This window comes from Tursiops truncatus, chromosome 18 (genome assembly GCF_011762595.2).
Source record: "Tursiops truncatus isolate mTurTru1 chromosome 18, mTurTru1.mat.Y, whole genome shotgun sequence".
NCBI lineage: Eukaryota > Metazoa > Chordata > Mammalia > Artiodactyla > Delphinidae > Tursiops > Tursiops truncatus.
Window position 1 is genome coordinate 15,620,011 of NC_047051.1, and position 26,708 is coordinate 15,646,718.

The window sequence follows — 26,708 nt, forward strand, 5'->3', positions numbered from 1 at the left end:
TATTTGAAATGAAAGTTAACCTTTTACTCTTAAGTATAGTGTCAGAATTCTGGGGCTGAGCGAGCTTGGATACACCTCCTATTTGTATTGCTCTTATTTTGAACAGCTCAAAAGTTCTAATTCTCTTCCCCTACCTAATCTCATGCCCCAGGGGTTGCTAAACTTTTACAGGACTTGGATTTCCCAATTATAATTTAGCAGTTCAGAGAATGAATCTCGTTGTCTCACATGGTAGCGTAAAATATTGATTTGCTTAGACTAAACAACAGAAATTGTTTTATTTTCTTTACTTTTTAAATGTTTCACACTTAAACTAAGAAAATTCTACTGCTCAGTATAAAAACAAAACAAAACTCCCAAATACTGAGATTGATGATATAATTATTGTTTAAAGGATGGGGGTCAAGGTCAAATCATAAGATGTTTCCAAAATGCAAGTACGCTTTCTAAATTATTTCATTCTAATAATAGGGTATTCGTCCATCTTCTGCTGAGCCAAATCACAACCAGAGACAAAAGCTAAGAAGTAATGGGGAAGAGCCTGGATTCCAGGAGCTGCAGTTCAGGAGAAATGAAAGGAAGGAGCAGGTTTAAAACTGTCTGCTTCCAGGGCTACCGTTGTACTTCTCTCATTGTCTTTTGTGCTGTAATGGGATGTTGCTTTTAGCATCTACGGTGCACCTGAGAGAGCCCGTTACACAAAACACTTGTTGGACACAGTGGTGTGACGCGCCATGCTGGGGTTCAGGGGAGAGAGAGATATGTATTTCACCTTCTCAGAGAATGCAGTGTCGATGAGTTCATAAGGCTTTTTACCTCAGATTGATAAAGTAACTGTCCATCCTGAACATTTTTGAAATTTGTATTAGTTCCCTAGGGCTGCCTTACAACAACCGGGCAGTTTAAAATAACAGAAATTTATTGTCGCACAGTTCTGGAGGCTTGAAGTCCAAAGGGAAGGTGTCAGCAGGGCCACACTCCCTCTGAAACCTGGAGCGGAATCCTTCTTTGCCTTTTGTTAGCTTCCGGTGGTTGGTCCATGATGTTCAGATGCCCTGGTTTGCAGAGCCACAACTCCAGTCTCTGCCACCGGACATGGCATCCTCCTTCTTAACAGGACACCTGCCATATGCATTAGGGACCCACTCTGCCCCAGTGTGACCACATCTTAGCTTAACTACTCACATCTGCAATGACACAGTCTCCAAATAAGATCACATTCTGAGGTCCTGGGGCTTAAGACTCCAACGTATCTTTTGAGTGGGGGGACAAGATTCAACCTATAACAGGATTATATATAAAGTAATTGTATGTCAGTAATGCATTTGGGGTTATATATAAAAATGAGATTATCCCAAGAGGCCGTATCCTCACTGGGGAGAAATACCACAGCCAAAGTGTAAGGCAGATTATCATTTTCGGGAGCAACGGCTCTTCCCTTACTCTATATCACACATTTCTAAATTCATAGGCTGTCCTGGGGACTTCCCTGGCGGTCCAGTGGTTAAGACTGTGCGCTTCCACTGCATGGGAACTACGATCCCGCATGCTGTGAGGTGCGGCCAAAAACAAAAAATAAAATAAAAATAAAATCATAGGCTGTCTAGAGATTATTCTGTCAGGTTGTTCACAAACATTTAACATTTCGGGATTGGGATTGCTTTCCAGGAATACTGGAAGCAGCTAGAAGAAATACGCCAACAGTACCACAACGACATGAAAGAAATTAGAAAGAAGATGGAGTGTGAACTGGAGGTAAATAAATTCATTCTTCTAAAGAGCGTTGCTCTATTGATTCAGAGCTAGCTCAACTGAGCAGGTATTAAAAGTAATGCTCTTCTCATCGAAAAGATAAACTTTATCATGCAAACTTTAAGTAGGAAGCTGTCAGATTTAATGGAAGCCTCACTCTATTATGGTTTACTTGAGGCTGCAGAAAGTGATGGGCTGCCAGTCTCAGTTAAGAGCGGCTGTTATTCAAAGTATGGTTGATCATCTTCCCCATGAATCAGTCAATAAGTATTGACTGAGCAGTACTTTACTCGGGAACTGGATTAGATGCAGGAGGTAAAGTTCATGCCCGTTGGGTAGGAAAAGAGACGAGCATTTACTGAATTCAGCTATACTGGAATAGTCTCACATGCAGGGGTAAGATTTGAAAGGCCATATAAGGCAACATGTGAGTGCAGTGGAGATGATTTTTGAAAAATCCCTTGAAGGTGCCACCCTGGAAACTCGTTCTTCCAATTCTCAGATCATTGCTTTTTCAGTAGAGCTCCAGATGAGATAGCTGGCCTGTGTCTGGAGACCACAATGCATGAAAAACACCCCCATGTTTAATTAGAAACACCCTCAGCGCCCGGGAATGTTCCTCCTATGACGGGCTGGTGGGCACCAAGAGCAGCCGGGGACACAGCCGGCCTCTCGTCTCACACGCACTCGAACTACGCACTCATTGTGCAGAACCTGCCCACACTACTGAAATTGATCTTTCCCTCTCACCCTGCCCCACCCCTGAGGGCATACAGACGAACTAATATAGGTGCATTATGGTACCATTCAATTGTATGCACTGAGCTCTGAACTAGAGCTTTCACATACATATCTCCTTTACTTATAGCAGAAGTTAAATAACTCACCCAAAGTCACTTAGATATTACAAGGCAGACTAAATAAATATCTGATTCTAAAACCTCTACTCTTTCTAAATAGTTAAATAAATAGTTGAAAGATATGAAGCAATGATCCAATAAGGCTGAATCTGGTTAAGCCTCGTGAGTGCAGGGGAGTGAAGATGAGTGGTACAAGCAGGTGGAGGATTTTCTGGAAGAAGAGAGATGGGGCCAAAACTGGGTCTGAGAAGAAGAGTAGAATTTGGAGAGGCAGAGCTAAGGAAGAGGGCATCTGAAGGAGCCACGCAAAGCTTCATGGCAAATGCCGTGGGCGGGGGCAGGCTGGATGTGCTTCTCCCCAGAGCAGAGGTCTGGTTAATGGTGGGGGGCCTCGTGCCATCATCAGCCCCGTTTTTAAGACAGGTCTGCGATGGGAAGCCTGCGTCCAGGGAAGATGGCACAGCAGACTTTTCTAAGAGAGCCCAGGAGAGAAGCACTTGGGGGATACCAAAGGGAGCAGTAGAGGAAAGAAGCCATAAGAGAGCTCTCTCCAGCATGTCCTCATTAGATCCCATTCAGGTCTAGCGGGGGACATTCAGAAAGTGGCCTTCAGAACTGATGCAGAGCCAGTCTTGTTGACTGTGTATAATTTATGTTGAAGAAGACTCAAAAATAAGTCATAAAACATATTTGGTGAAGAAGAGTGACCTGCTCATCCACCAAGAGGCACTTGAGGAAGAAGCACCTGTGCAGGTGATGGTTTGTTGTTAGACGATGCTGTGTTTCCCAGGGAGTTCGCTCCAGCCCGCTGTTCCTGCCCCTCCCTGTGCAGTAGAATCATGTGGGAAAGTTTTAAAAAACGGAAACAGGGACTTCCCTGGCAGTCCAGTGGTTAAGACTCCGTGTTTCCAACCGCAGGGGGCACGGGTCTGATCCCTGATGGGGGAACTAAGATCCCGCGTGGCTGCGCACCGCGGCCCAAAACAAAACAAAACAACAAGGAATAACCAAAGTCAAACACCTGGGCTCCGAATGGCCTGGGTGGGCCAGGTGTCCCGTTTTCAAGAGCTAACTGGTGAGCTGGTGCGGCCAAGTTTGAGAACTGCCTGCAGGAACGTCCTCTGGTGGCGTTTGAGTCCGAGCCTCAGAGCATCGGTCTGTGAATCTGACGGTTAATTCTGTTTCAAAGTTATCTTTTTGGCATGAATAGGGAACCGGGCAGAGCTGAATTATCAAATGGTTCTCAAAAGACTCTTCTTTTCCTTCTGGGAGGTCTTTCCCCTTCATCCTCAAGATGCCCCGAGGGCTCGACTGAGGGTAGGTCAGAGGAACCCATGCTGAGTGAAGGCTGAACAGCCTCCCTGAGTGTTTTGCTTTGTGAAAACCTGGAGACCTTCACAGGAGGCGGTGCCGAGAGCCTCTAAAGTGGACTGAGGTTGAATTTTCCACCCAGTGGGGTGGATGGGGCTTAGGGGTCTAATGTAGCTGTATTTTAAGGGAAAGAAAGCAGTATGAACACTTACTCATGCAATTGAGACAACCAGACTACACAATCAATCAGACAGCCAACCTCACAGATATAAGTAAGACACCAAGTCACGTCCTGTTTCAGAGCGTGTAATACTGCGAGGCAGGAAAACACGCTTCCCAGGGTTGCAGGCAAACGACTGATAAAATTCAAACTGACAGATGCGGTGTGTGAAGTACGTAGACGAGGCAGTAATTAATTCTAAGGGGGAGGTGATAGGGACCTAATGTGAAATGGTGGAGAGAAAAGAGCATTTATACACACACACACACACACACACACACACACACACACGGAGACTCATAAGTTTCTGGTTCGGAAGGAATAGTACATTTTTACCAAGATGGGGAAGAGTGGGGAGCAAGCTTCTGGGGGAAGGGCACTCGATGAGAAACCACTTTGGATGTGCTGAGTCAGGAAGATCTGAGAGATCACATCCCTGCTTCGCTTCGGAGCCTTTGCCCTGCTTTTCCCTCCACGTGGAACAACGCTTTCCCCAGACCTTCACAAGCCAAGGTCCAGCACCGTTCCAGGGCTTAAATCAAATGCCACGTAGGCTTTTCCTGTATCACTCTCGTCTGCTCTTCGTTTCCTATGCTACTACCCTATTTTATTTTCTTTGATAACATTTAACACCTTCTGAAATTATGTCATTGCTTTAACTCATTTATTACCTATCTTACTCAGTAAAACGTGAGTTCCGTGTCAGCAGGGACCTTCTGGTCACGTTCTGCACCAACCCATTGTGTAGGACAGTATCTGGCCCGTAGTGGGTGCTCAGTATGAAACTGGTGGAATGAATATTAAAGTGAAGATGGTACCAAACAGGCAGCCGAATACGTGAGTCTGAAGCTCAGAGGGGAGGAGAGATCAAACCTGAAGAGACACGTTTAAGAGTCATTGCATAAAGATGGCATTTAAATTCATGGGAGTTACTGAGGACCCCTGTGTATTAAGGAAGAGAGGGGCAGAGGGGCCCAGGACTGAACCCCGAGAAAGCTCAGGATCTAAAGTTCACCCCTTGACCATTCCTTGAAATGCTTGTCAGTACTTCTATAGTCTTCTCTTCCTCCTTCAAATTGCTCCATCATTTTTAGAGCCCCGTCCTTCCTTTATACTGTCATGAGCTGTGTGCACTTTTTTGTTTTCCTGAATTAAGATCATAAGTCTGTTAACGGAAGGATCTTATAGTCAAAATTACGTTCTTGAATTAGATTAGGTTGTATGGACTGTGATAAACATTGTCACATTATAGCGTTTTTACCTACCCACTGCAATGCCAGTGTTAAACGTATTATTATTTCACGTTAATGGACACTGTGCCCAAGTTGTTAGTGGACTGTTGTTAACTTTCCTTTGCAAAAGGTATGTTTTCATTCTCAATCAATCATCAGATTCATTCAAGAAATCAAATAACGTAAACAGACCCTGCTGTGAATTCGGGGGTGTTGTGGAAAATGTAATTGTTTGATCAATATTATAATGCTAGATTTTAATTTTTCTCTAAATGTTCAGGATATTGAAAGAGACTTGAAACAAATTGGACTTCAGAACACAAAGGAAAGTAAAATTCCGGAACAAAAACATAAAGCTAAGGTAATAAACATTTTGTCTTAAAGTTTCATTTTAAAAATCTGGCTGGGGATCAGCACCTTGCAATCTGGGTTGCCTCTAGGATTTCACCCCTACTATTTTATGGAGTTGCCTTATTTTGTGATGTTAGACTAATGGTTTTAAGTATCTGTAATGTCAAGTTGGGAGTTGTAATTTTAAGGTTTTTATTGGAATGCGAAACCAGATTTTTTTTCTTGCTTTCTTCTAGAGAGGGATAAAGTTTGAAATTAATTTAGACAAATGTATTTCTGATGGAGACACCCTCCAAGAGGAAGAGGTATGCCATTAAGTAAAATTCTATTAGTAGGGATGAGAAAATGAGTGTCTTAATAGCATGTTTCATGAACTTTTCCCATAGAGGGTAGGGAGCATTTTCTAAAATCTTCCTAGAAGGATGTCTGGTGTTCAGACAAGTCTTCCAAAATATTTTTTATCCTTCCATTCTTTTTAAACTTGAGATTATTCCTATAGATGGATTATTCCATTTTAATTTATTGTTCTATTATAAAGGAGCTATTTTCTCATAATAGTAACTTTTAAATTATAGCCAGATTAAAATAGAAGACATAATATATAGTCAACAACTAATACAGTCACCTAAAAAATATGTAAATGAGCAGTCATCCTGAAACCATGCACATTTATTTTAGATCTTGATTGGGATTGATAACTTTGTACTGATCTTTGGGTGAATCTCAATTATGCACTCGGGCTTGAATTGAAACAGCAATAAATGCATGAATACAGTAAACTCAAACCTCATTTTATTACTTGATTTCAACATCTTTTTAAATCCCATTTTTTACCAGAGCTGCTAACAAATATCAGAATTAACTGATTTGTGTTTCTGTTTCACCTTCTCCAAGTTTGCCTTTTAAATTACCAAAAGTTAAGTATGAATGTGTGTATACCTATATATATATATATATATATATATATATATATAAATTATATACTCAATTTCTTCCTTTCATGTTTTTTTATTGGCTTAAAACTTTTTTTAATGTTATTTCTTTCAGATTTATGTATGTGCATGTGGTGAAGGATTCTTTTTTTTTTTTAAATAGACTTCATGTTGTAGGGTAGTTTTAGGTTCAAGGCAAATTTAGCAGAAGGTACAGAGATTCCCCATGGAGCTCCTGCTCCCATCCCCTGGGGCATGTAGCCTTCCCTACCATCAGAATCCCTCACCAGAGTGGAACATTCATTACAATTGATAAACCTACACTGACACATCATAATCACCCAAAGTACTTAGGTTACCTTAGGGTTCACTCATTCTCTGGGTTTTGACAAATGTGTAACGACATGTATCCATCATTATAGAATCATACAGAGTATTTTCATGGCCCTAAAAATCCTCTGTGCTCCACCTATCTTTGAGATTTTATTAGCCTTTTGCTACAAAGACTTCAGTAGAGTGGTGGTAGTTAGCGCTCACTTGTAACCACTAGGCCCCTCTAAGTGTCCCAGAGCTGTGAGTACCCGAGGAAGCAGCTCTGGGGACCTGAGTCTGGGTTGGAGCCTGAGGGCTGGTCCATCCGCGGTGCTTCTGTGAAGTGAGGCACCGAAGTTGGCCTGCTAGAAAAACGAATGGACTCCACACAGTTTTATCTACCAGTTTGTTCATCCTTTGTTATTCTCTGCTTTGATAATGCTTGAAATAGAGCGATCATTTTCATTTTCATTTTCATTATGGAATATTAAAAGCAGTTTCAGGGACCTGACTGGGAATGTTAAAGCTTAAAGCAGGGCGTAGATGAGCTAACCTTGAAAGTTCCTTAGAATGGAACTGCAGGAGAATAAGATTGAAGGCAGGAAATCTGCATCAGATTAGCTGCCACTTGATCAGTGCTTATCACTGTTGACAGGGAGAAGAAACGAACACATTCCTGCTTCTGTCGTGTTCCAACACAGTTCTAGTTTAAAACCCTACCGATTCATGTAATAAACATACATTGAATACTTACTGCATACCTTGGTAAATGTTGTTACTGGGAACATGAAATAATTTTCAAACTTTTTTCCCCCCAAATATGGCTTATTTCTCATGAACACCATGAAATTGCTTTAGGCAATGGATATGCTGAATGAAACTTTGACCTCTGAGGACGACGTTAAGTTTAAAGGGTATAAATGTATAAAGGAGCATGAAGATTATACAGACAAAGCATTTGAAAAACTCTGTTGCCGGGAAGCAGGTATGTGTCCCTTCAAGGCTGCAGATGAGAAGGAACCATTTTATTGGCAGTCATCTCGAATTCTCTCCTCCTCAGCTTGCCTCCCGTGATTTGACTGTCCCCTGTCCCCCACCTCACCCTGAACTGGACGGAGGCCTGGCCCCTCTGACTCTGCCCACCCCAGGGGTCACACCCCCTGAGACCCACCCTCTGCCCCACACAGTCTCCTGGGGCTGTTTCACCTGCCCCCTCCGCTTCCGCTTCTCCCGGTCCACACTCACCCATCTTTCTCAGGATTTGCTGGATGGCTCCATGGACAAGTCCCACTAGCATCTCAGACTCGGCGTGTGTACAATCCAGCTTCTGACCCCTTTCTTCCCAGGGAGCCTTTATCTCTGGTGATGCCCTCACCAGGCCGACAGCCCTGCTGTCATGCCTGGTGGTTTCTACTCTGAGATGTCCCTGAGTCTTCTCCTCTTTCATTCCCTTTGCCCTGTCCTGTCTCAGCGGTGCGTGTGGTAGGAAACACATGGGCTTTGGAGACCGTACGGAGTTCGAATCCCAGGTGGTGCTGCCACTTTCTGATTGTGTGCCCTTTCACAAGTTACTTCAGATCTCTGAGTCTCAGTTTCCCCTTAAGAGTGAGGAGAATAGTACTTGCCACACAGGCTTATTGTGAGGACTAAAGTGAAAATTGATATATTAGGTGCTTAATTTAATATCTGTTCTTCCCTTCATTTTCCCTTTCCCTTCCCCTCACTGAATTGCTTTAGTCTCCTATGCATCCTCCCTTTCTCTAGTATTTCCCCTCATTCTCTAAGTAATTGCTACAGTCATCTTGTCATATTATTATCCTACTCAAATTTTGTTTTGATAATGCGTGTAGGATACAGTCTGTTGCACATAGTATCACATTTAACACTGCGTGGCGTGATCCTGTGATGACCGCCCCCCTTTCCTGCCCCATCACCCCCTCTCTCTTTCTACAGATGATGGGATCCACACAGCCTGCTGGAGCCCCATCTTCCCTTGCAGCTATGTGAGCATTCACGTACCCTGGCTCGCCTCCGTTTCCTCTTCCTGGAGTCATACACTTTGCCTCATTTCCACCTGGAAAAATCTTTATTCAATTCAGCAGGCATCTTGTGGAGAATCTCCCTTCTGCCAGACTGTGCTAGGTGGGAGGGACCTCAGAGATGAATGAAACCTGGGTCTGCCCTCAGAATCACAGAATTGTCATGAGCCAAAGAAAGGAAGCACAAAACGTGCTTTCTGAGCCCCAGTACTAATCGTTGCTCAAGTGCCAGCTGGTTGGAGAGTCGGGGGGTACCTCTCCTGCACAGCTTGGCATTCCAGGGAGTTTGGGCTTTATCCTGTGTGATGACTTTCAGTCAAAGGGAATTAAATGTTATTCGTGATGGAGAAAGATCACGCTGGCTGCCGTGTGAAGGATGCGTGGAGGGGCAGGCCTGAGGGCAGGAGACTGGTCCAGGTGGGAAATGACAGGTGCACAGGGCAGGGCAGTGCAGTGACAATAGACACCAGGTGTGAACTGCTGAGTGTGGGGACTGAGGAAGAGAAGAGGGTCCCAGTCTTCTAATTCAGATGGACAAGGCTATCACCAGCCAAACAGGTGCATACGTCACGCAGAGGGAGGTCAGTAGAGATAATGTAATGGTTTAACTTCGTAACATGTTGAGTTTAGGTCTTTCTGAGCATCAGCTGGAGGTGTTTAGAAGGTGATAGCTGAGTAAGACCAAAGCTCTGGGGCAAATCAGGGCTTCCTTAGCATATGCACAGTATTTCAACCTTGATGGTGGTGGAAAACACCTAGGCACTGGGACTGGAGTGAGAAGGAAATGGAGCTTAGGACAGGCGCTTGTATTGTTTAAACAAGTTTTGGGAGAATCAGAAGAGAGTGAAGCCAAAGAAGGAGAGAACGTTCTGGAAGGAGCCTCAGGGCTTGGCAGTATCAACTGGAAGAGAAAGACCAAATGAGGCAGGTTGAGTAACAGCCCACAGGGTTTGGTTATCAAGGGCCCTGAGTGGCCTCAGTGTAAGCAATTCCAGTGAAAAGAATCAAATCAAAGGTTATTCTTTGCGTGAGTTCCTCTGGGAAGAGGAGAGTGAATTATAAGTCTCAAAAGACATGTATGCTTATTTTTTAGATTTTTTTTAAAAATCACTTCATTAGTTTGATGCTGAAAACGGTCTCTTAATTTAAACTGGGCTCCCGTAATTACTATTCAGGCTGAACAATTTCCCATGTGTTTATTGACATCTGTATTTCTCTTGTGAATTATGTGCTCACATCCTTTATCCATTTTTCTACTGAAAATGGCATGTTTGTTTTTTTCTTTATGAGACTCATTTAAATTGAACCTTTGCCTGAAATACGTATTGCAAATAGTTTCCCCAGTTGGTCTTTAGATCTCATTTATAGTAACAACAGCAGATATGTGTGAGAGTGTGTGTGTGTGTGTGAGTGTGTGTGTGTGTGTGTGTGTGTGTACATATAACTTGGGAATTAACTTTACAAGAATCGTGCAGAGCATATGAAGGAAACTATAAAACCTTACTGAGGTATTTAAAGATTATTTGAATAAATGTAGAGAAATAACACTGTTCTATATTGGAAATATTCATTCCAAATAAATATATGGATTTTTGGCAATTTCAATCAAAAGCACAATAGGATTTTTTTCTGGTGTGAGGAGATCTTGGAGATTCTTAACTAGCCAAAAAATTTACAAAAGAAGAGCATTGAGGGGCACTTGCCCTTCCAAATATCAAACTGGATTATATAAATTATAGTCGTTAAAACAATGTGATACTAGCACCAGAATAAAAAAAGTAATGAAAAAAGAGAAAGTTTAGACAAACTCTAGTATGTATCATAATTTAGCATATGCTAAAAGTCACATCATAAGTCAATGGGAAAAGAAAGAATTACTCAGATAAATGCTCTAGGACCAAATGGTTAACAATTTGGGGGAAATTGTGAAATCAGACCCTATATGATGATACAACAAAATAAATTCCAAAATAAAATCAAAGTTTATATGTAAAAAAATGAAGTTATATGTCAGGAAATAAAGTGAAAGAAAATATAGGTGAGTATTTCTTTTTTTGGCTAGGGAAGAATTAGCTATTCAAAATACATAGGAAAAAATCACAGAATAAATTAGTAATAGATTCAGCTTTAACAGTGAAAGCCTTTGGTAAAGAAAATATTATAATACTAGCCCCTAGCATTGTCATTTTCAGTAGTTTACCTAGGGAAAATAATCATAAATGTCAAAAAAATTAACTACAAATGAGTTCATTAAAGTGTTGTCTATAATAGTAAAAAATTCTAGCAATCTAAAAATCCAGCAAAAAAGAATTAGTTAAGTTATAATATATCCATGAAACAGAATACCATGTTTTCTTTAAAATGGTGGTGTAGAACAATATTCAATAATACAGGTATGGTATGTTGCTAATTGAAAAGAACAAGTTATAAAAGGGTGTGTAACATTTGGCCCCTTTTTTGTTTCAAAACGAAGCAGAAACTATATGCGAAAAGGAAATTTTGAAATTTTAGGTCTCTGGAGAGTGGGGTTGTGGTAATTTTTGTTTCCTTCTTCTACTTACCTGATCTCCAGAGTTCTTATAATGAAACATACTAATAAATAAAGAAAATGATAACACAAGTTATTTTTTAAATTAAGGTAATGGAACAGTTTCTATGGAACCTGACTAAAGTTCACATAAATGCCTCAAGAATTTGTCCATTCACGCCGTTAATATTTCTTTAGTGTTAAATACATTGGCTAGTCAGTCAAATGTTAATAAAAGTGAAATAATTTTAAACCTGTTTATCACTTCAGTCTTGTAAGTTATGATCTATCTATGTCTTAGTCCATTCAGGCCACTGTAACAAAATACCATAAACCGGGAGACTTATAAACAACATTTATTTTGCACAGTTATGGAGGCTGGAAAGTCCAAGACCATGATGCTGGCAGATTCAGGGTCTGGTGAGGGCCCGATTCCATCGTTTTGCTGTGTCCTCACTTAGCGGAAAAGATGAGGGAGCTCTCAGAGGTCTGTTTCATAGGAGCATTAATCCTATTCATGAGGCTCCACCCTCATGACCTAATCACCTCTCCACAGCGCCTCCTCCTAATACCATCACACTGGGCATTAAGTTTCAGCATATGAATTCGAGGGGGCACACAAACATTCGGTCCATAGCAATCTGTATTAGATTGAGGGTCTTGATTTCTCTGCTTTTGAAGTTACCAGCTGATGGACTCCAGGTTTCCTAAGAACTATTTCTTGCAGTTAGTCACACTTTGCTTTGAGATCAACGAGTTATTTCCTTATACTCAGGGTTGTTCATTCCAGATGCTGCCGCTGCAGAGGACAGGAGACAGTGGGATGCTGGGTCTCCTCAGACTCTGCTGCAAATGATGGCCACAGCCGACATCACCTCCACCTGCTCCACTGTGCCTGAGGGTGAAGCTGATATCAGTGGCACGAATTGTCAGCAAGAGGAGAGCGAGGCCCCAAAGGCAGCTGTGTTCACCCCAAATGCTTGTGCTCACCCTGACTTGACAGTTCTCAGTTTTCAGTACAATCCCGATAGATTTGTATTAAATGCCTTTCAAAGATTTTGTTTTGGTTTCTCCCCTACCTCTGCAGAGACTTGCCTACTAATTATCCTAGACAATTGGCCACTGTAGCTATGAGAATGTAAAGGAAGAAAGATCCAGGTTCCCACCTTCCTCCCAAGGAGGGACAGGTGGCTTCATTTGCCTTCCCGTGCTAGCCTAATAACTCCCTTGCAGTTTCTTAGAGGGTCGTTTTTTCCTCAGTAACATCAGAACTGAAATATTAGCTGTCCCACAAGATTTAGAGAGTCAGTGCAAAGATACATATTAACTTGCTTTGCAAACGAAAGTGCTATTTCCATGTTAGCAGTGTTTAGGATATGATGATATTTTCAACCTAAATTCTTCCATTTTCATTTGGGCTTCTGGCACAGTCTTTCCTTAGCAGAGAGTCCCAGCAATATCTGGGTGTGATCTTACAGGTGGTGGAGATTTTTATTGCTTATTTCCTATGTTCTTCTTGACAACATGGGGCTGGGGGAGAGCTAAAATTTATACCCATCTTATAAGTTGAAGTCTGTAAGTATATCACTGAGATTAGTAATTAAAAGTGTGTGAATTGACCCATATTTATACTATTACAAAATATATTGCATATCATCAAATTTACAAGAAAGGGCTTGCAAACATAATACAATTTAATCCATCCTAAGCCAATGAGACAGTAAGAGGGGAAACCTAATTTAAAATAAATAGAATAGAAATGTCAACACACCAAAACAGCCAGTTTACAGGGCAAAAAATGACTCTCCTGCCCAACAGTACATGATAATATTGTCACTAAACTTTTCTGTATCTCAGCTTCCTTGCTAGTAAAATGAGGGGTGGGATTAGGTGACCTCCAAGGATCTCACATTCTGTGATTTTATAAAAACTCAAATGAAGAAGCATTTTTAGTTTCAATAATCCAGGCTCCTTTTCAGACGGCCGAGTGATCGTGATTGAAGGCATTCCAGAAAACAGGAAACAGTGGCGGCTTGAAACGCCGGGAACTTTAATGAGTGTTTTGACAGCAGCACATCTAACAAGTAGCTCATTTTCTGCCAACGATGGAGAATTTGGTATGTAGTTTACTTTTAAGAACATAGTCCCCTGTGGAATTTTGTCAGAGGTGTAAATGCAGAATGGGGATAAAAATAGCCTGGAGAGAGAATTGGGAGGGTGTCTAAGCCTTTTCAGAAGCTGATTTGCTTTGTCCAAGCCTGTTCCAAATGCCATTAACAAAAGACTTGAACTTCTGAGAAGAGTAGGATCATTTTCTGTAATGTGATGGGTTGACAAGTGATGAAAAGTTAGGTAGGAAGGACCAGTGGCTTTGTAGGTGATGAGCTAGTGCTTAGCGCTACCTCACAGAGTCCGTTTATTCTGACAGCTCTTCAGCAGACTCAAATTACCATCCTGGGGGCCGTAAAATACATCTTAATATAGTTTTTTTTTGGCTTTGGGTTTTTGCCTCCAATGTTTAGCAAGATTATGCTGCTGTTGACTTTAAGGGAAACCAACCGTTACTTTCTAAAGTTCGAGGGAATTCCTATCACAGTGGGGATTTGGTCCTCCACTGGGTGTGCAGGTGTAAACTGCTACGAGCAAAGCCATTTGGGGCAGGCAGGTATCAAACAGAGAACACCTGCGCAGGGGCGAGGTTTCAGGGCTGGGGTTGCTGAGATGCGAGGCTGAGGCGGAGCGGAGGCCTGGTTAGAAACCTGACGGTGGTGGAGGCGGATGCGTGCTTACAAAGTTAAAGGACAACACTGAGAATAATGCAAGAGTCGTACCGGACTGTTTCTGACGAGTGAGTCTGCCCGTTTGTGAAGCTCAAGAGAAGGGGAATATTTGTGAAAGGTGAGTCTGAAAGAATTGACAGCATTTTATTGAGGAACGAATATTTCAGGTGGGGAGAACTTGCAGATCCACAGGCCTGAGAGACTGAGAAAGACAGTATGGGCTTCCCTGGTGGTGCAGTGATTGAGAGTCCACCTGCCGATGCAGGGGACACAGGTTCGTGCCCCGGTCCGGGAAGATCCCACATGACACGGAGCGGCTGGGTCAGTGAGCCATGGCCGCTGAGCCTGCGCGTCTGGAAGGCCTGCGTACCCCGCAAAAAAAAAAAAAAAAAAAGACGGTATGACTAAAATTTAGGTGCTGGAGAAGGGACCAGAGTCCCTGAGTAGATGAAGTCCTTCAGTGTTATTACTTATCTCAGCTGCCACACTTAAAACTCAAGGCGGGGGTGGCAGTGCAGTGGGGAGAGAGAGAGGAAATGCCTCCCTGCCTTCAAGGCTCTCTTTCAAGTACCTTCAAACCACAGACGGCAGTGTGATTGCATGTCTGCTCCCTCCCCTTCTATCCTGGGATAGAAACATCATCTGTAAGGATGGGGCTGGGGGCCGGTGGGGAAGAAATTTTGGGCTGGCCTGGCTTGGCCTGGAGGCCAAGGGCTGGGGCCACAGACCAGGTAGGAGGGGGGCGCCCATCTTTCAGGACACTGCGATGGTGACATACTGGTGACTATGATCTGTCTTCTTGGGTTTGTTCCTGTGCTTCGTGGAGAGAGTCATAGAAAACTTCATTTGATCTTGCATACCAAATTAATTAATTCATGAACTTACTGCATTTTCAAATTGATGGCTTTACATTAGGCATATATGAGTAATTTAATCTAACAAGTGGGATTAAACATAGGAACTTGCCTCTAAGGGTAGCATTCAAAGCAAAATGTAGGTATTTTCTTTTGTAACCTGCTAAAGGTGCAGGCATCCCCTCCCACCCCAGCTGTGCTTTCTCTGCTCTTTCAGCCTCTCACTGTGTTGTTGGCCTCACCCCATCTTTCCTATCCCTGTAGCAAGCTTGACTTCCTGTCTCTGGTCATCTCTTCTTTCTTTACCTCTCCCTCTGCACCCCTGCCAGATAATCCTAAAAATCCTTTTAAATCCTGCAAAAGATTCTCCCATACCCTCAGGATAAAATCCAGACTCTGCAGACTCTAAGTGCCTTCAAGATCGGATGGCCTCTCCGGGCACCAGGGCTGCTAGCACTTCTCCATCAGCAAATATTTCTCCCTCAGTTTAGAAAGGTGAGTCTTTCTAAAGACTCCTCCCTTTGCCAAAGTAATTCCTCCTGTAAGATTTCACTCTGATGCAACCTCCCGGCCATTTCTGATGTTTTATCAGCAGATACCCTTCCCTCCCTGCTTTTCGCTATATTGCCGAACAGGGCTTTACAAAGGTGTCTGGAATATAGGAGATTCTTAATCAGTTAATAATTGGAATGAATGAGTGGAAGAGCCTGTAACTTGATTGACATGCTTCCCTTTAATCCAAAAAATTCTAATAAGCTTTCTGTAAATCCTCAAGTTTGTCTAAGGTCTCTCTGTCTTTTCTCTGTTAGTTGCCTCTGACAATTTCACATGAATTCAGTCTCATACTCAAATTCATTCACACTCAAATATTGGTTAAAGGCATGAAAGACATTTCCTTATTATGGTTATCATTTAAATTCAGGCCATAAAAAGATGCAGTAGCAATTTTATTTGAAATTTTAGAGATTGCTATTAAAAACCTGGATCTCAATTAAACTACTGCCTGTGTACCACTGACAAGGAACCACTGGTTTTTTGTTCGTTTTTATAAATTTATTTATTTATTTTTGGCTGCATTGGGTGTTCGTTGCTGCACGCGGGCTTTCTCTAGTTGGCGGCGAGTGGGGGCTACTCTTTGTTGTGTTGCGCGGGCTTCTCATTGCGGTGGCTTCTTTTTGCGGTGGCTTCTCTTGTTGTGGAGTATGGGCTGTAGGTGGGCAGGCTTCATCAGTAGTTGTGCCTCGCGGGCTCAGTAGTTGTGGCTCATGGGCTCTAGAGCTCAAGCTCAGTAGTTGGGGTGCACGGGCCCAGCTGCTCCGTGGTATGTGGGACCCTCCAGGACCAGGGCTCGAACCCATGTCCCCTGCATTGGCAGGCAGATTCTTAACCACTGCAACACCAGAGAAGCCTGGAACCACTGTTTTTTATTTTTGTTTTTGTTTTTTTTGGGATTGAAACACCTCCCTGCCGTGGAAGCCCGAGTCTTAACACTAGACCATCAGGAAGTCCCCCAGGAGCCACTGTTTTAAATGCCTGAGAAAACATCAGGGCACGTCTCCTTTGCATTCCTCTAAGTTTGGTTTCCCTGCTTAATATCCCACAAGACACTGTAATTCTCTGATCATAAAAGTAAAGTTCACTTTAGTTTCCTGTTTAATATCTTTCTTCCTCACTAGACTATAAGCTTCTGAGAGCTTTGTCTTGATCACCACCCCACTCCGCCTCTCCATCCCTAGCACCTGGTATAATGCCCAGAACTTAGTAAGTCACCATGCCTTTGTTTTTGTTTTTGTTTTTTGTTTTGCGGTACGCGGGACTCTCACTGTTGTGGCCTCGCCCGTTGCGGAGCACAGGCTCTGGATGCGCAGGCCCAGCGGCCATGGCTCACGGGCCCAGCCGCTCTGCGGCATGTGGGATCCTCCCGGACGGGGGCACGAAGCCATGTCCCCTGCATCGGCAGGCGGACTCTCAACCACTGCGCCACCAGGGAAGCCCCACCATGTCTCTGTGAATGAAAATACAGCCATAGCACGTTTTTACTATCACTTTATGTAAAGGCATGGGATTGCCAATATTTGTATTGCTATCAAGTTGGATAAGGAAATTGCAAGGCTAATTATTCTTACAGCTCTATGGAGTCTTTGTAAAGACTTTCTGCATGTGTAGATTTTAATAACTTTGATTACAGGTGTAATAGACACAATTTATAAAGGCATTTAAGGATTCGTTGTCGTACATTTAAGCATGATTCGTATATCGTTTGTCAGTCTTCAGCTTAAATATCCAACTCCTTGAAGATAAATTCCTTTGATGTTTCTAGCTCTAAATTCCATTTGAAAATGAGGGTTTGGACTTTTCCTCAGTGGTTAAGAATGGTTAAGAATTGTGTTAAGAATCTGGCGCAGTGGTTAAGAATCTGCCTGCCAATGCAGGGGACACGGGTTTGAGCCCTGGTCCGGGAAGATCCCACATGCCGTGGAGCAACTAAGCCCGTGTGCCACAACTACTGAGCCTGCGCTCTAGAACTCGCGAGCCACAACTAGTGAGCCTGTGCACCACAACTACTGAGCCCGCATGCCACAGCTACTGAAGCCTGCCCACCTAGAGCCCATGCTCCGCAACAAGAGAAGCCACTGTACACCGCAACGAAGAGTAGCCCCAGCTCTCCGCCACTAGAGAAAGCCCGCGCACAGCAACGAAGACCCAATGCAAAAAAAATAAATAAATATAATTAATTAATTAAAAATAAATAAATAAAAATGAGGGTTTATCAAGTACATGTTTAATTTGTGCTAATTTTAAAAAGTTTGAAATAGCAAGACTTCACAAAATCCTTTTAAATGAATCTAACTAGTAAGAGTGACACTCTTTCAAAGAGAAGTATTTTTTTACATGTGCATAATTAATTCAGGTCAGTAATTTTGTTTATAGTTTAACCACTCCAAGGGAATCCTTGGTAGGAAGGTAACCTCTATTTTTCTAGTGTAAGTTTTCGGGCCACACAGTTGCCTTGGTAACATCATAGTTGCACATCCTGATAACAGCTGATTTACATTTCTGTAGTTAGCCTTTCATTCTTTCTTCTGTTAAACAAAAATAAGAGTCTCCTAAAATTGTCTTCCTTAGACAGGAAAACAAAAACTGTCAAATTCCCACACCAGGAGGAATACTCTGGCTTGCTTTTAATTAGCCAGACTACCTCATAGATGAGATATATCAATCTATTTCATTTGTTTAATGCGCTTTAGGAAGTAACATGGGCTATGATTTGGGATGAAATATGTTGATTTAAATAGGTAAATGTAAGTGTGGTGAGATTTCTACTTGTGTGTACATGAGCAGTCATGTAACAGTTTACCAAAAAAATAAAATAAAATAAAAAAGCCACACTTTGCTCTTAATTCCACCTTTGGAGGAAAGTTCCTATTTTTAATCCCACTTGCTAACAGAGGATAGGGATTTTTTTTTTTCCTGGAGACTAAAGTGAAATACTCTTTAGACACCTAGGAACCAGATGGTTGTACAGTTTGTGTGGGAAAGGTATGTTATGATAAATTACAAACATGAGCACAGTCCTTCACTCTTCCCTGTATCCATGCCCTTTGCAGTATGACTTTGCAGCTCCTCTGTCATTAAATGTTTTTCTTCCCCTCTTCCCTTGAGTCTTGACTGGCCTTGTGATTTGCTTAGGTCAGTAGAATGCACCGGAAGTGATGGTGTGGCAAATCTGAGTATTTAAGGAGTTTCTGCTCTTTCTTTTGGAATCCTGTCCATCTCTCAACTAGCTCCAGTTGCCCTGCTGGAAAATGAGGGACCGTGTGGAACAGAGAGACAAGCCATCCCAAGTGAAGCCATGCTAGACCAGCCAACCTCCAGGTGGCCAGGCAAGTGACTGCAGATGCCATGAGGGGCCCAGCTGAGACTGGAAGAGCCGACCAGCTGAGCCCAGCCCAAATAGCCCAACTGCAGAATTGGGCTATAACCTATATAAATGGTTACTGTTTTAAGCCACTAAGTTATATGGTAGTTTATTATTCTGGAAAAGCTAACTATTGTAGACATACTTAGCAAAATTCCTAAAGTGGTAGTTGAAAGTAGGCTAGCTCTACATAATTTTAAAGCCAACTTAAGAAACCAGCATTTTAAATTCTCTGTAAATTCTTTTAGTTCTTTTGTGGATTCTTTTAAGAAAATCTGTCTCAACAGTGTTCTTGATTGCACCAAGGTTTTTGTAGGGAAAAAAACAGACATCATTGACAGGCATATGAAGAGATGCTCAACATCATTAATCATCAGTAACTTTAAATCAAAACCACAAAGAGGGGCTTCCCTGGTGGCACAGTGGTTAAGAATCTGCCTGCCAATGCAGGGGACACGGGTTCGAGCCCTGCACCTGGAAGATCCCACATGCCACGGAGCAGCTTGAGCCCACGTGCCGCAACTAATGAAGCCCACGTGCCTGGAGCCCATGCTCCACAACAAGAGAAGCCACCGCAATGAGAAGTCCGAGCACTACAACAAAGAGTAGCCCCCACTGCCACAACTAAAGAAAGCCCGCGTGCAGCAATGAAGACCCGACACAGCCAAAAATAATAAATAAAAATTTTAAAAAACAAAACAAAACCCACAAAGATCTATCATCTCACACTCATTCGATGGCCACCATATAAAAAAAAAAAACACCAGAAAATCACAAGTATGTGGAATAATTGGAACCCTTATGCACCATTGGTAGAATTGTAAAATAGTGCAGCCATTATGGAAAATGGTATGGCAGTTCCTTAAAAAATTTAAAATAGAACTGCCTGATCCAGCAATCCCTCGTCTGGGTATATATACAAAAAAATTGAAAACAAGATCTCGAAGAGATGTTTTTGCACACCCATGTACCATTATTGTACCATTATTCACAATAGCTAAGATGTGGAAGCAACCTAAATGTTTATCAGTGGATGAATGGATAAAGAAAATGTGGTATATACATACAATAGATGATTATTCAGTGTTAAAAAAAGAAAGAAATCCTGTCACAAGCTACCACATAGATGACCCTTGAGGACATTATGCTAAGTGAAGTAAGCCAGTCTTGAAAGATAAATACTGCAAGATTCCCCTTAGGTGAGGTATTTACAGGAGTCAAATTCTTAAAAAGTATAATGGTGATTTCCAGAGGCTGGGGGGAGGGGGATATAGGGAGTTGTTTTTCAGTGGGAGTAGAGTTTCAGTCATGCAAGATGAAAAAGTTCTAGAGAGCTGCTGTACAACCATGTGCATATAGGTAACAATACTGTACGGTACACTTGGAAATTGTTAAGAGGGTAAATTTATGTTATTTTTTCTTTTACCACAAACAAAAAAATCTCAGACATCGACTCAAAAAGTAATTCAGAATTCCTTGATTGTCTCATGAATTGTTTTATTATGGTCTCTTTGAATTGGGATCCAAAATAATTTGATTGATATGTTAAAAAAATAACAATTCAGAGGAGTAATACTGTGAATGTGAGGAATTTTAGTTATACCTTATCCAATTTTTTTCACCTATATTTTCATTTTTATGAATATACAAGAGTGATATAAGATTAAAAATGTATGCTTAGGGAGGACTAAAAGAGTTGTTATAGTAATTTATATAAAATATAAATTCTGGGCTTCCCTGGTGGCGCAGTGGTTGAGAGTCCGCCTGCCGATGCAGGGGACACGGGTTCGTGCCCCGGTCCGGGAAGATCCCACATGCCGCAGAGCGGCTGGGCCTGTGAGCCATGGCCGCTGAGCCTGCGCATCCGGAGCCTGTGCTCTGCAACAGTGAGAGGCCCGCGTTCCGAAAAAAAAAAAAAAAATATATATATATATATATATATATATAAGAGCTAAGAAAACATTGTCCCATTTTATTGGGAACATTTTCTTTGCTATTGGTGTATAAAATATGTGCATCTCATAATCATTGGAATCTTAGAGTTGTTGAGGGGATGCTGCTTTCTATAAAGAAATTAAATATTGTACTACCTTCATTCTGATTTTTTTCCCAAGAGAAAAAAAGTACATTTTTTTTTTTAATTTTAATTTTTAAGAGTCTGGCTTACCTCATTGTTTTTTTAATGTTTGCAAAGTATTTAATAGTATGTGGGCATTATTTGAAGTCACAAGAGTCAAGATTTTTTTTTTTTTGGCTGAGCCGTGGGGCTTGCAGGGTCTTAGTTCCCCAACCAGAGATTGAACCCACACCCTTGGCAGTGAAGGCACGGAGTCCTAACCGCTGGACCGCCAGGGAATTCCCAAAAAGTACATTTTAAATAACAACAATTAATTCACCCCCTCACCTCCTTCCTCCCCTCACCAAAAAAGATAAAATTGTGGGTGTGTGCTTTGGGTTTTCTTTGCAGACATCAGTGATTAACCGTAACCATAAACTGAATACTGGGTGTAAAAACAACGAAGGATAAGGGTAGTGCAATAATGTTGGAAAGTCTTAAGTTTTTACAAGATTTTCTTAAATTTTCTATACAATCAAAGCATCTACTCCCAAAGTGGGATTATTTTGTCTCTTCATCTCTGATCCTTATTCTTCTTACTTCTTTCTCTTGTGTTGCCTACTACCTTCAGTACAATGCGGAATAGTTGGTGTCAGTTGTCACCTGTCTATTCTCTGTTTTAATGGAAATTATTCAAAGGTCTTACCATTGTGGTTGATGTTCAATATAGGATTTTTAGTATATGTCCCTCTCGAGATGTATAGGCTGGGATGCTTTAATCTCTCTTTCTGTCATTTAACAGTGGGACCATTAAAACAATGGCTTCCTAAAGAAGAGGGGAAGGTAGAAGTGGCCTCTGACATTGAAGTAGATGAAGAACAACCAGGACCAAGATCTGATGATGATGATACGTAAGTAGGTCATACCTAGATGCCTAAATGAAGCACGGGAAATAGTAAAAATGGTAAAAAGTTAAAATGCTGTTGTTGAGGCATAGACTATAGCCTCAAAGACCCAGCTAAGGAGACCAAGTTTTCTTATATACATGGGTTTGTCTCTGGGTTCTCCATTCTTTTCCAATGGCTTTGTTTTCCCTTTCTGCATCAGCGATATTCTGTCAGTTACTATGGTTTTATTGTACCTTTTGATATCTGGTATGGCTAGTCCTCACAGTTTCCTCTGGTCTCCATATCATTTTCTTCAAAATTATCTTTGCTGTTGCTTTTTACTCAACGTATACATCCTTTCGTTCTCTTGTAAAGTGTCATGAAAAAGCTTGTTGGGATTTTGATGAGAATGAGATTACATTTGTTGATTAATTTATGGGAATTCACATCTTTGTGATTGTAAGTCTTAACATCCATGAATATAGTATAGCTCTCCATCTATTTATGCCTTTTAAAATATTCTTCAGTATTTTTGTAGTTTTCTTCATGATATAGATACCACTTAACTTTTTTGTTGTTGTTGCCATTATTAATGGGGTCATTCTTCTCCTACTACATTTTGGCTACTGCTAGTGTATGGAACACTATTGATGTTGTATCCTGTAACCTCACTGAACTCTCTAATTAGTTCTAAAATTTGGAGTCCTTTGAAGTTTAAAATTATTATAATTTATTTTTAAAATAGGTAATATATTTACATGTTTCAAAATTCAAAAGGTATATTCTTTTCATAGTCTTTCTGCTATCTCATTACCTCTGCCACACAGTTCCCCTCCCCAGAGTCAACCAATCCAACCTGCTTCTTGTGCATACTTCTTCTGAGAAATTCCATTAAAATGTAAGCAAATCTGTTTATCTTGGTATGTGTATATTCCTTTTCTTTTTTATAGAAACAGTTTCATAATGTAGATACTATCTCGCAACTTCCTTTTATCACTTAACAGTGTATCTTGAGTACCTATCATAATATACAAACAGTAGTATATAGAGAGTTTAAATTCCCAGAACAGCAAAGTGTTGTGTCAAAGAGTATGTACGTTTGTAATTGGATAGTGTCAAATTGCCCTTCACAGAGGTTACACCTATGAACATTTCCACTGACAGGGTATGGAAGTGCCTGTTTCCTTGTACATTTCCTTGCTCAGTGTGTTTTCAAACTTACGGATCATTGCACAGTTGATAGATTTTAAAATGCCATTTCAGGTTTGTTTTAATTAGCATTTCTTTTATGAGTAAGGTTGCCTTTCCTTATGCTTAAGATCCATCTTTATTTCCTCCTTTGGGAATCAGTTTTATTTATAGCCTTAGTCATTTAAAAAATTTAGGCTATTAACATTGTGTTGATTTGGGGAACTTTTTGTATTTTAGGGAAATTAGTCTTTTAGCTGTGATATGTTTCAAGAATATTTTCCCGTTTTTTGTTTGCTTTTTGATGTATTTATAGTGACTTGTGCCATGAGGAAATTTCTTACTTTTGTTTACTTAGATTTATCATTTAATAAAAAATGATACCAGAATTTTTTTTAGTACTTTTATGATTTAGTTTTCTATTTAGTTAAATATTTTCATCTTGAATTTTACTTGTACTGTAAAGTGTGGCTCCAACTTAATTTTTTCCCCAAATAACTCCTTACTTATTCCAACACCACTTATTAAAAATCTTTATTTTTGATACCAATTTGAAGTGCCACTTTTATGATATACAACATTTTTATGTGTATTTGTATCCAATTCCTATTCTTTCTAGTCTAATTATTATAAACATGTTTATAATATGTTTTATTGTTTGGGGGGGCTTTCATTTTTCATAATTTTCCTGTCTAGTCTTACTTGTTTTTCCATGGGAACATTGGAATCAACCTGTCTAGCAAATAAAGGAGGGAGGGAGGGAGGAAGGAGGGAGGGAGGGAGGGGAGAATTTTCTCAGCCTCTTCCTTTTTCTCCTGGTCTCTATTATTGCTGATGCGAAATCTGCTATCATCTAATTGTTTTTCCTTTATAGATGTGCTCTCTCCCTAGTACTTTCATAACGTACTTTTTCTTCTTTCATTCTTATGTTTTGCTATGATATCTCTAAGTCTGGATTTATCTTTTATCCTCCTTGGCTCACTTTCTTCTGAGAACTCATGACTTTCTTTAGTTCTGGAAATTTTTTACCTATTATTTCTCCAAATATCGCTTTTCTTACTCCCTCCATTTTGGCTCTGCCATTAGATAGATTCTAGAGCTTCCCAATCTGTCCCCAATAACACCTAGTTGTACGTTCATATTTTTTAAAAAAGTATTTATTTATTTAGGCTGCACTGGTTCTTAATTGTGGCATGCAGACTCTTAGTTGCGGCATGCATGCAGGATCTAGTTCCCCGATCCCTGGCCCCCCTGCCTTGGGAGCATGGAGTCTTGCCCACTGAACCACCAGGGAAGTCCCCTTTCATATTTTTTATTCTTTGTTTCAATCTAGGTGAATTCTTGAATACTGTTTTCCAATTCTCTCTGGGTATCATCTATTAGGTTTTTAACTTAAATGATTACATATTTCCTAATATTTATAATTATTTTTCTTATATTTATATGTTCTTGCTTCATTCTTGCATAATTGTTTCCCATAATTTAAAAACATTTTAAAATGGATGTTGTGCTTTAATTTCTCTTGTTGAGCATACTTACTTTAAGGGCTTTATCAAAATCTTCTGTCGATGCCAATTATAAACAATCTATAATAAAGAACAGAAGAGAGTTTTATTCAAGCAAAACTGCGAACTATAGACCAGGAGCGTAGACTCCACCAAGGAAGAAGAAAGCCCTCTGGAGAAGCATGGTTTTCAGTACAGTTTTATATCTTATCAGAACAAAGAACAAACATCAAACATTACAGGGGTACCTTCCTTCAAGGTTTCAAAAGAGCCATTAGCACATACACAGCGAGTCAACATGACCTTGGTGTCTGGGAAGGGACCCTCATCTTTGAAGGAGTATTTTAGCATTGGTGTCATAGGAACAGGGATCATTTATCCCTATCTTCAGAGTGGACATTTTTTTTTTAATTTATTTTTGGCTGCGTTGGGTCTTTGTTGCTGCACACGGGTTTTCTCTAGTTGCAGCGAGGGGGGCTACTCTTCATTGTGGTGTGCGGGCTTCTCACTGCAGTGGCTTCTTTTGTTGTGGAGCATGGGCTCTAGGCGCGTGGGCTTCAGTAGTTGTGGCTCCTGGGTTCTAGAGCACAGGTTCAGTAGTTGTGGCGCATGGGCTTAGTTGCTTTGCGGCACTTGGGATCTTCCCGGACCAGGGCTTGAACCTGTGTCCCCTGCACTGGCAGGCGGATTCTTAACCTCTGTGCCACCAGGGAAGCTCCCAGAGTTGACACTCTTTAATGGTTAAAGCAGATGTACAAGTGTGTTTGGCCATAAGACAGGCTGTTCCAGGTCACATAAAGTATAGGCCAAATCATGTATAAGCCAGAATGACTTCCCCATACCCCAATATGTGAAAATTTCTTCCAGTGCCTCCATAAAAATAATTTCATCTCTTGGGCTTCCCTGGTGGTGCAGTGGTTGAGAGCCCGCCTGCCGATGCAGGGGACACGGGTTCGTGCCCCGGTCCGGGAAGATCCCACATGCTGTGGAACAGCTGGGCTCGTGAGCCATGGCCGCTGAGCCTGCGCGTCCGGAGCCTGTGTTCCGCAACGGGAGAGGCCACAACAGTGAGAGGCCCATGTACCAAAAAAAAATAAATAAATAAAATAATAATAATTTCATCTCGAGTTAGTTCAATGGTCCAACTTAAAAAAAAAATTTGTTGCCCACCTTACCTTTCTTACCATTAGATTTATTCTTGTGTTTTGGAATTTTAGTTTGCAGGCTCATTTTGTTTTGGAAGTTCTTTTGTATTTTGTGGGGTTTTTTTGGTTTTGTTTTTAAAATTTTCTTCCCTCCTTTCTTTCCTATCTCCTACATATCTGACAGGTTTTGGGTTTCTTCATTGGGTTCCCCTCCATTCTTCCTAAATGGAACCCTTGAAGAGCTGCTCTTCAGTGCAAGGGTGGTCTAGGAAAAAAGCTCAGGAATGTGGCTTGTCTGTCTTGGCTCAGTCTCTGGGAGAAAAATACTTCCTGAGAAATTTATAACCATGGATTTGCCTTCACTTCACTTCACTCAGATTTGGAGTTTGAATTTACAATACTTGGATGGTCTAGAAACATGTACATTGAACAATTAACATTAAAATTCGCAGTAAGAGATTGTAATACTCTGGGATCTCTAGAAGAAATACATATAAAACATTCTGGAGGGATATAGCCTCAATCCAGGTTACAGTGAATTTCTCACTAAAGCACTGCTGAAGATGAGCTCACAATTAAAGATTAAATCCACTATGAGAGACAGCAAACACAACAAATAGTTAAATTAGGTCATAAACAACTTCAGATAATATGATGAGTATTTAATATTTGCATAATAATTACTATTGTGTATTTAAAATTATTTAATTAAAATAAGAAAACATGAGAAAAAAGCAGGTCTATCAAAAAAGAACAGGAAGATTTGATAATCAACCAATAGAACTTCTGAACGTGAAAAAAGTCTTCCAATAGAAATTAAAATTCAGCAGTTTAAAAA

At 41.0% G+C, this 26,708-nt stretch overlaps 1 protein-coding gene across 4 annotated transcripts in view; it reads left to right on the forward strand.

Moving 5' to 3' along the window:
* The first annotated feature begins 447 nt into the window (after window positions 1-447).
* Window positions 448-26,708, forward strand: part of LOC117308867 (serine/threonine-protein kinase Nek5-like) — a 37,454-nt gene continuing 11,193 nt past the window's right edge. For all 4 annotated transcript variants that reach the window (XR_012327635.1, XR_012327636.1, XM_073795133.1 and 1 more), the window contains exons 1-9: window positions 448-588; window positions 1,669-1,755; window positions 5,656-5,736; window positions 5,963-6,031; window positions 7,829-7,955; window positions 12,327-12,437; window positions 13,516-13,653; window positions 18,956-19,054; window positions 21,948-22,056. Coding sequence is in view for 2 of the 4 variants with exons in the window: in XM_073795133.1 (XP_073651234.1) it covers window positions 1,717-1,755; window positions 5,656-5,736; window positions 5,963-6,031; window positions 7,829-7,955; window positions 12,327-12,437; window positions 13,516-13,653; window positions 18,956-19,054; window positions 21,948-22,056 (773 nt within the window). In the remaining 2 variants the exon portion in view is untranslated. The remainder of the gene's footprint in view (window positions 589-1,668; window positions 1,756-5,655; window positions 5,737-5,962; window positions 6,032-7,828; window positions 7,956-12,326; window positions 12,438-13,515; window positions 13,654-18,955; window positions 19,055-21,947; window positions 22,057-26,708) is intronic.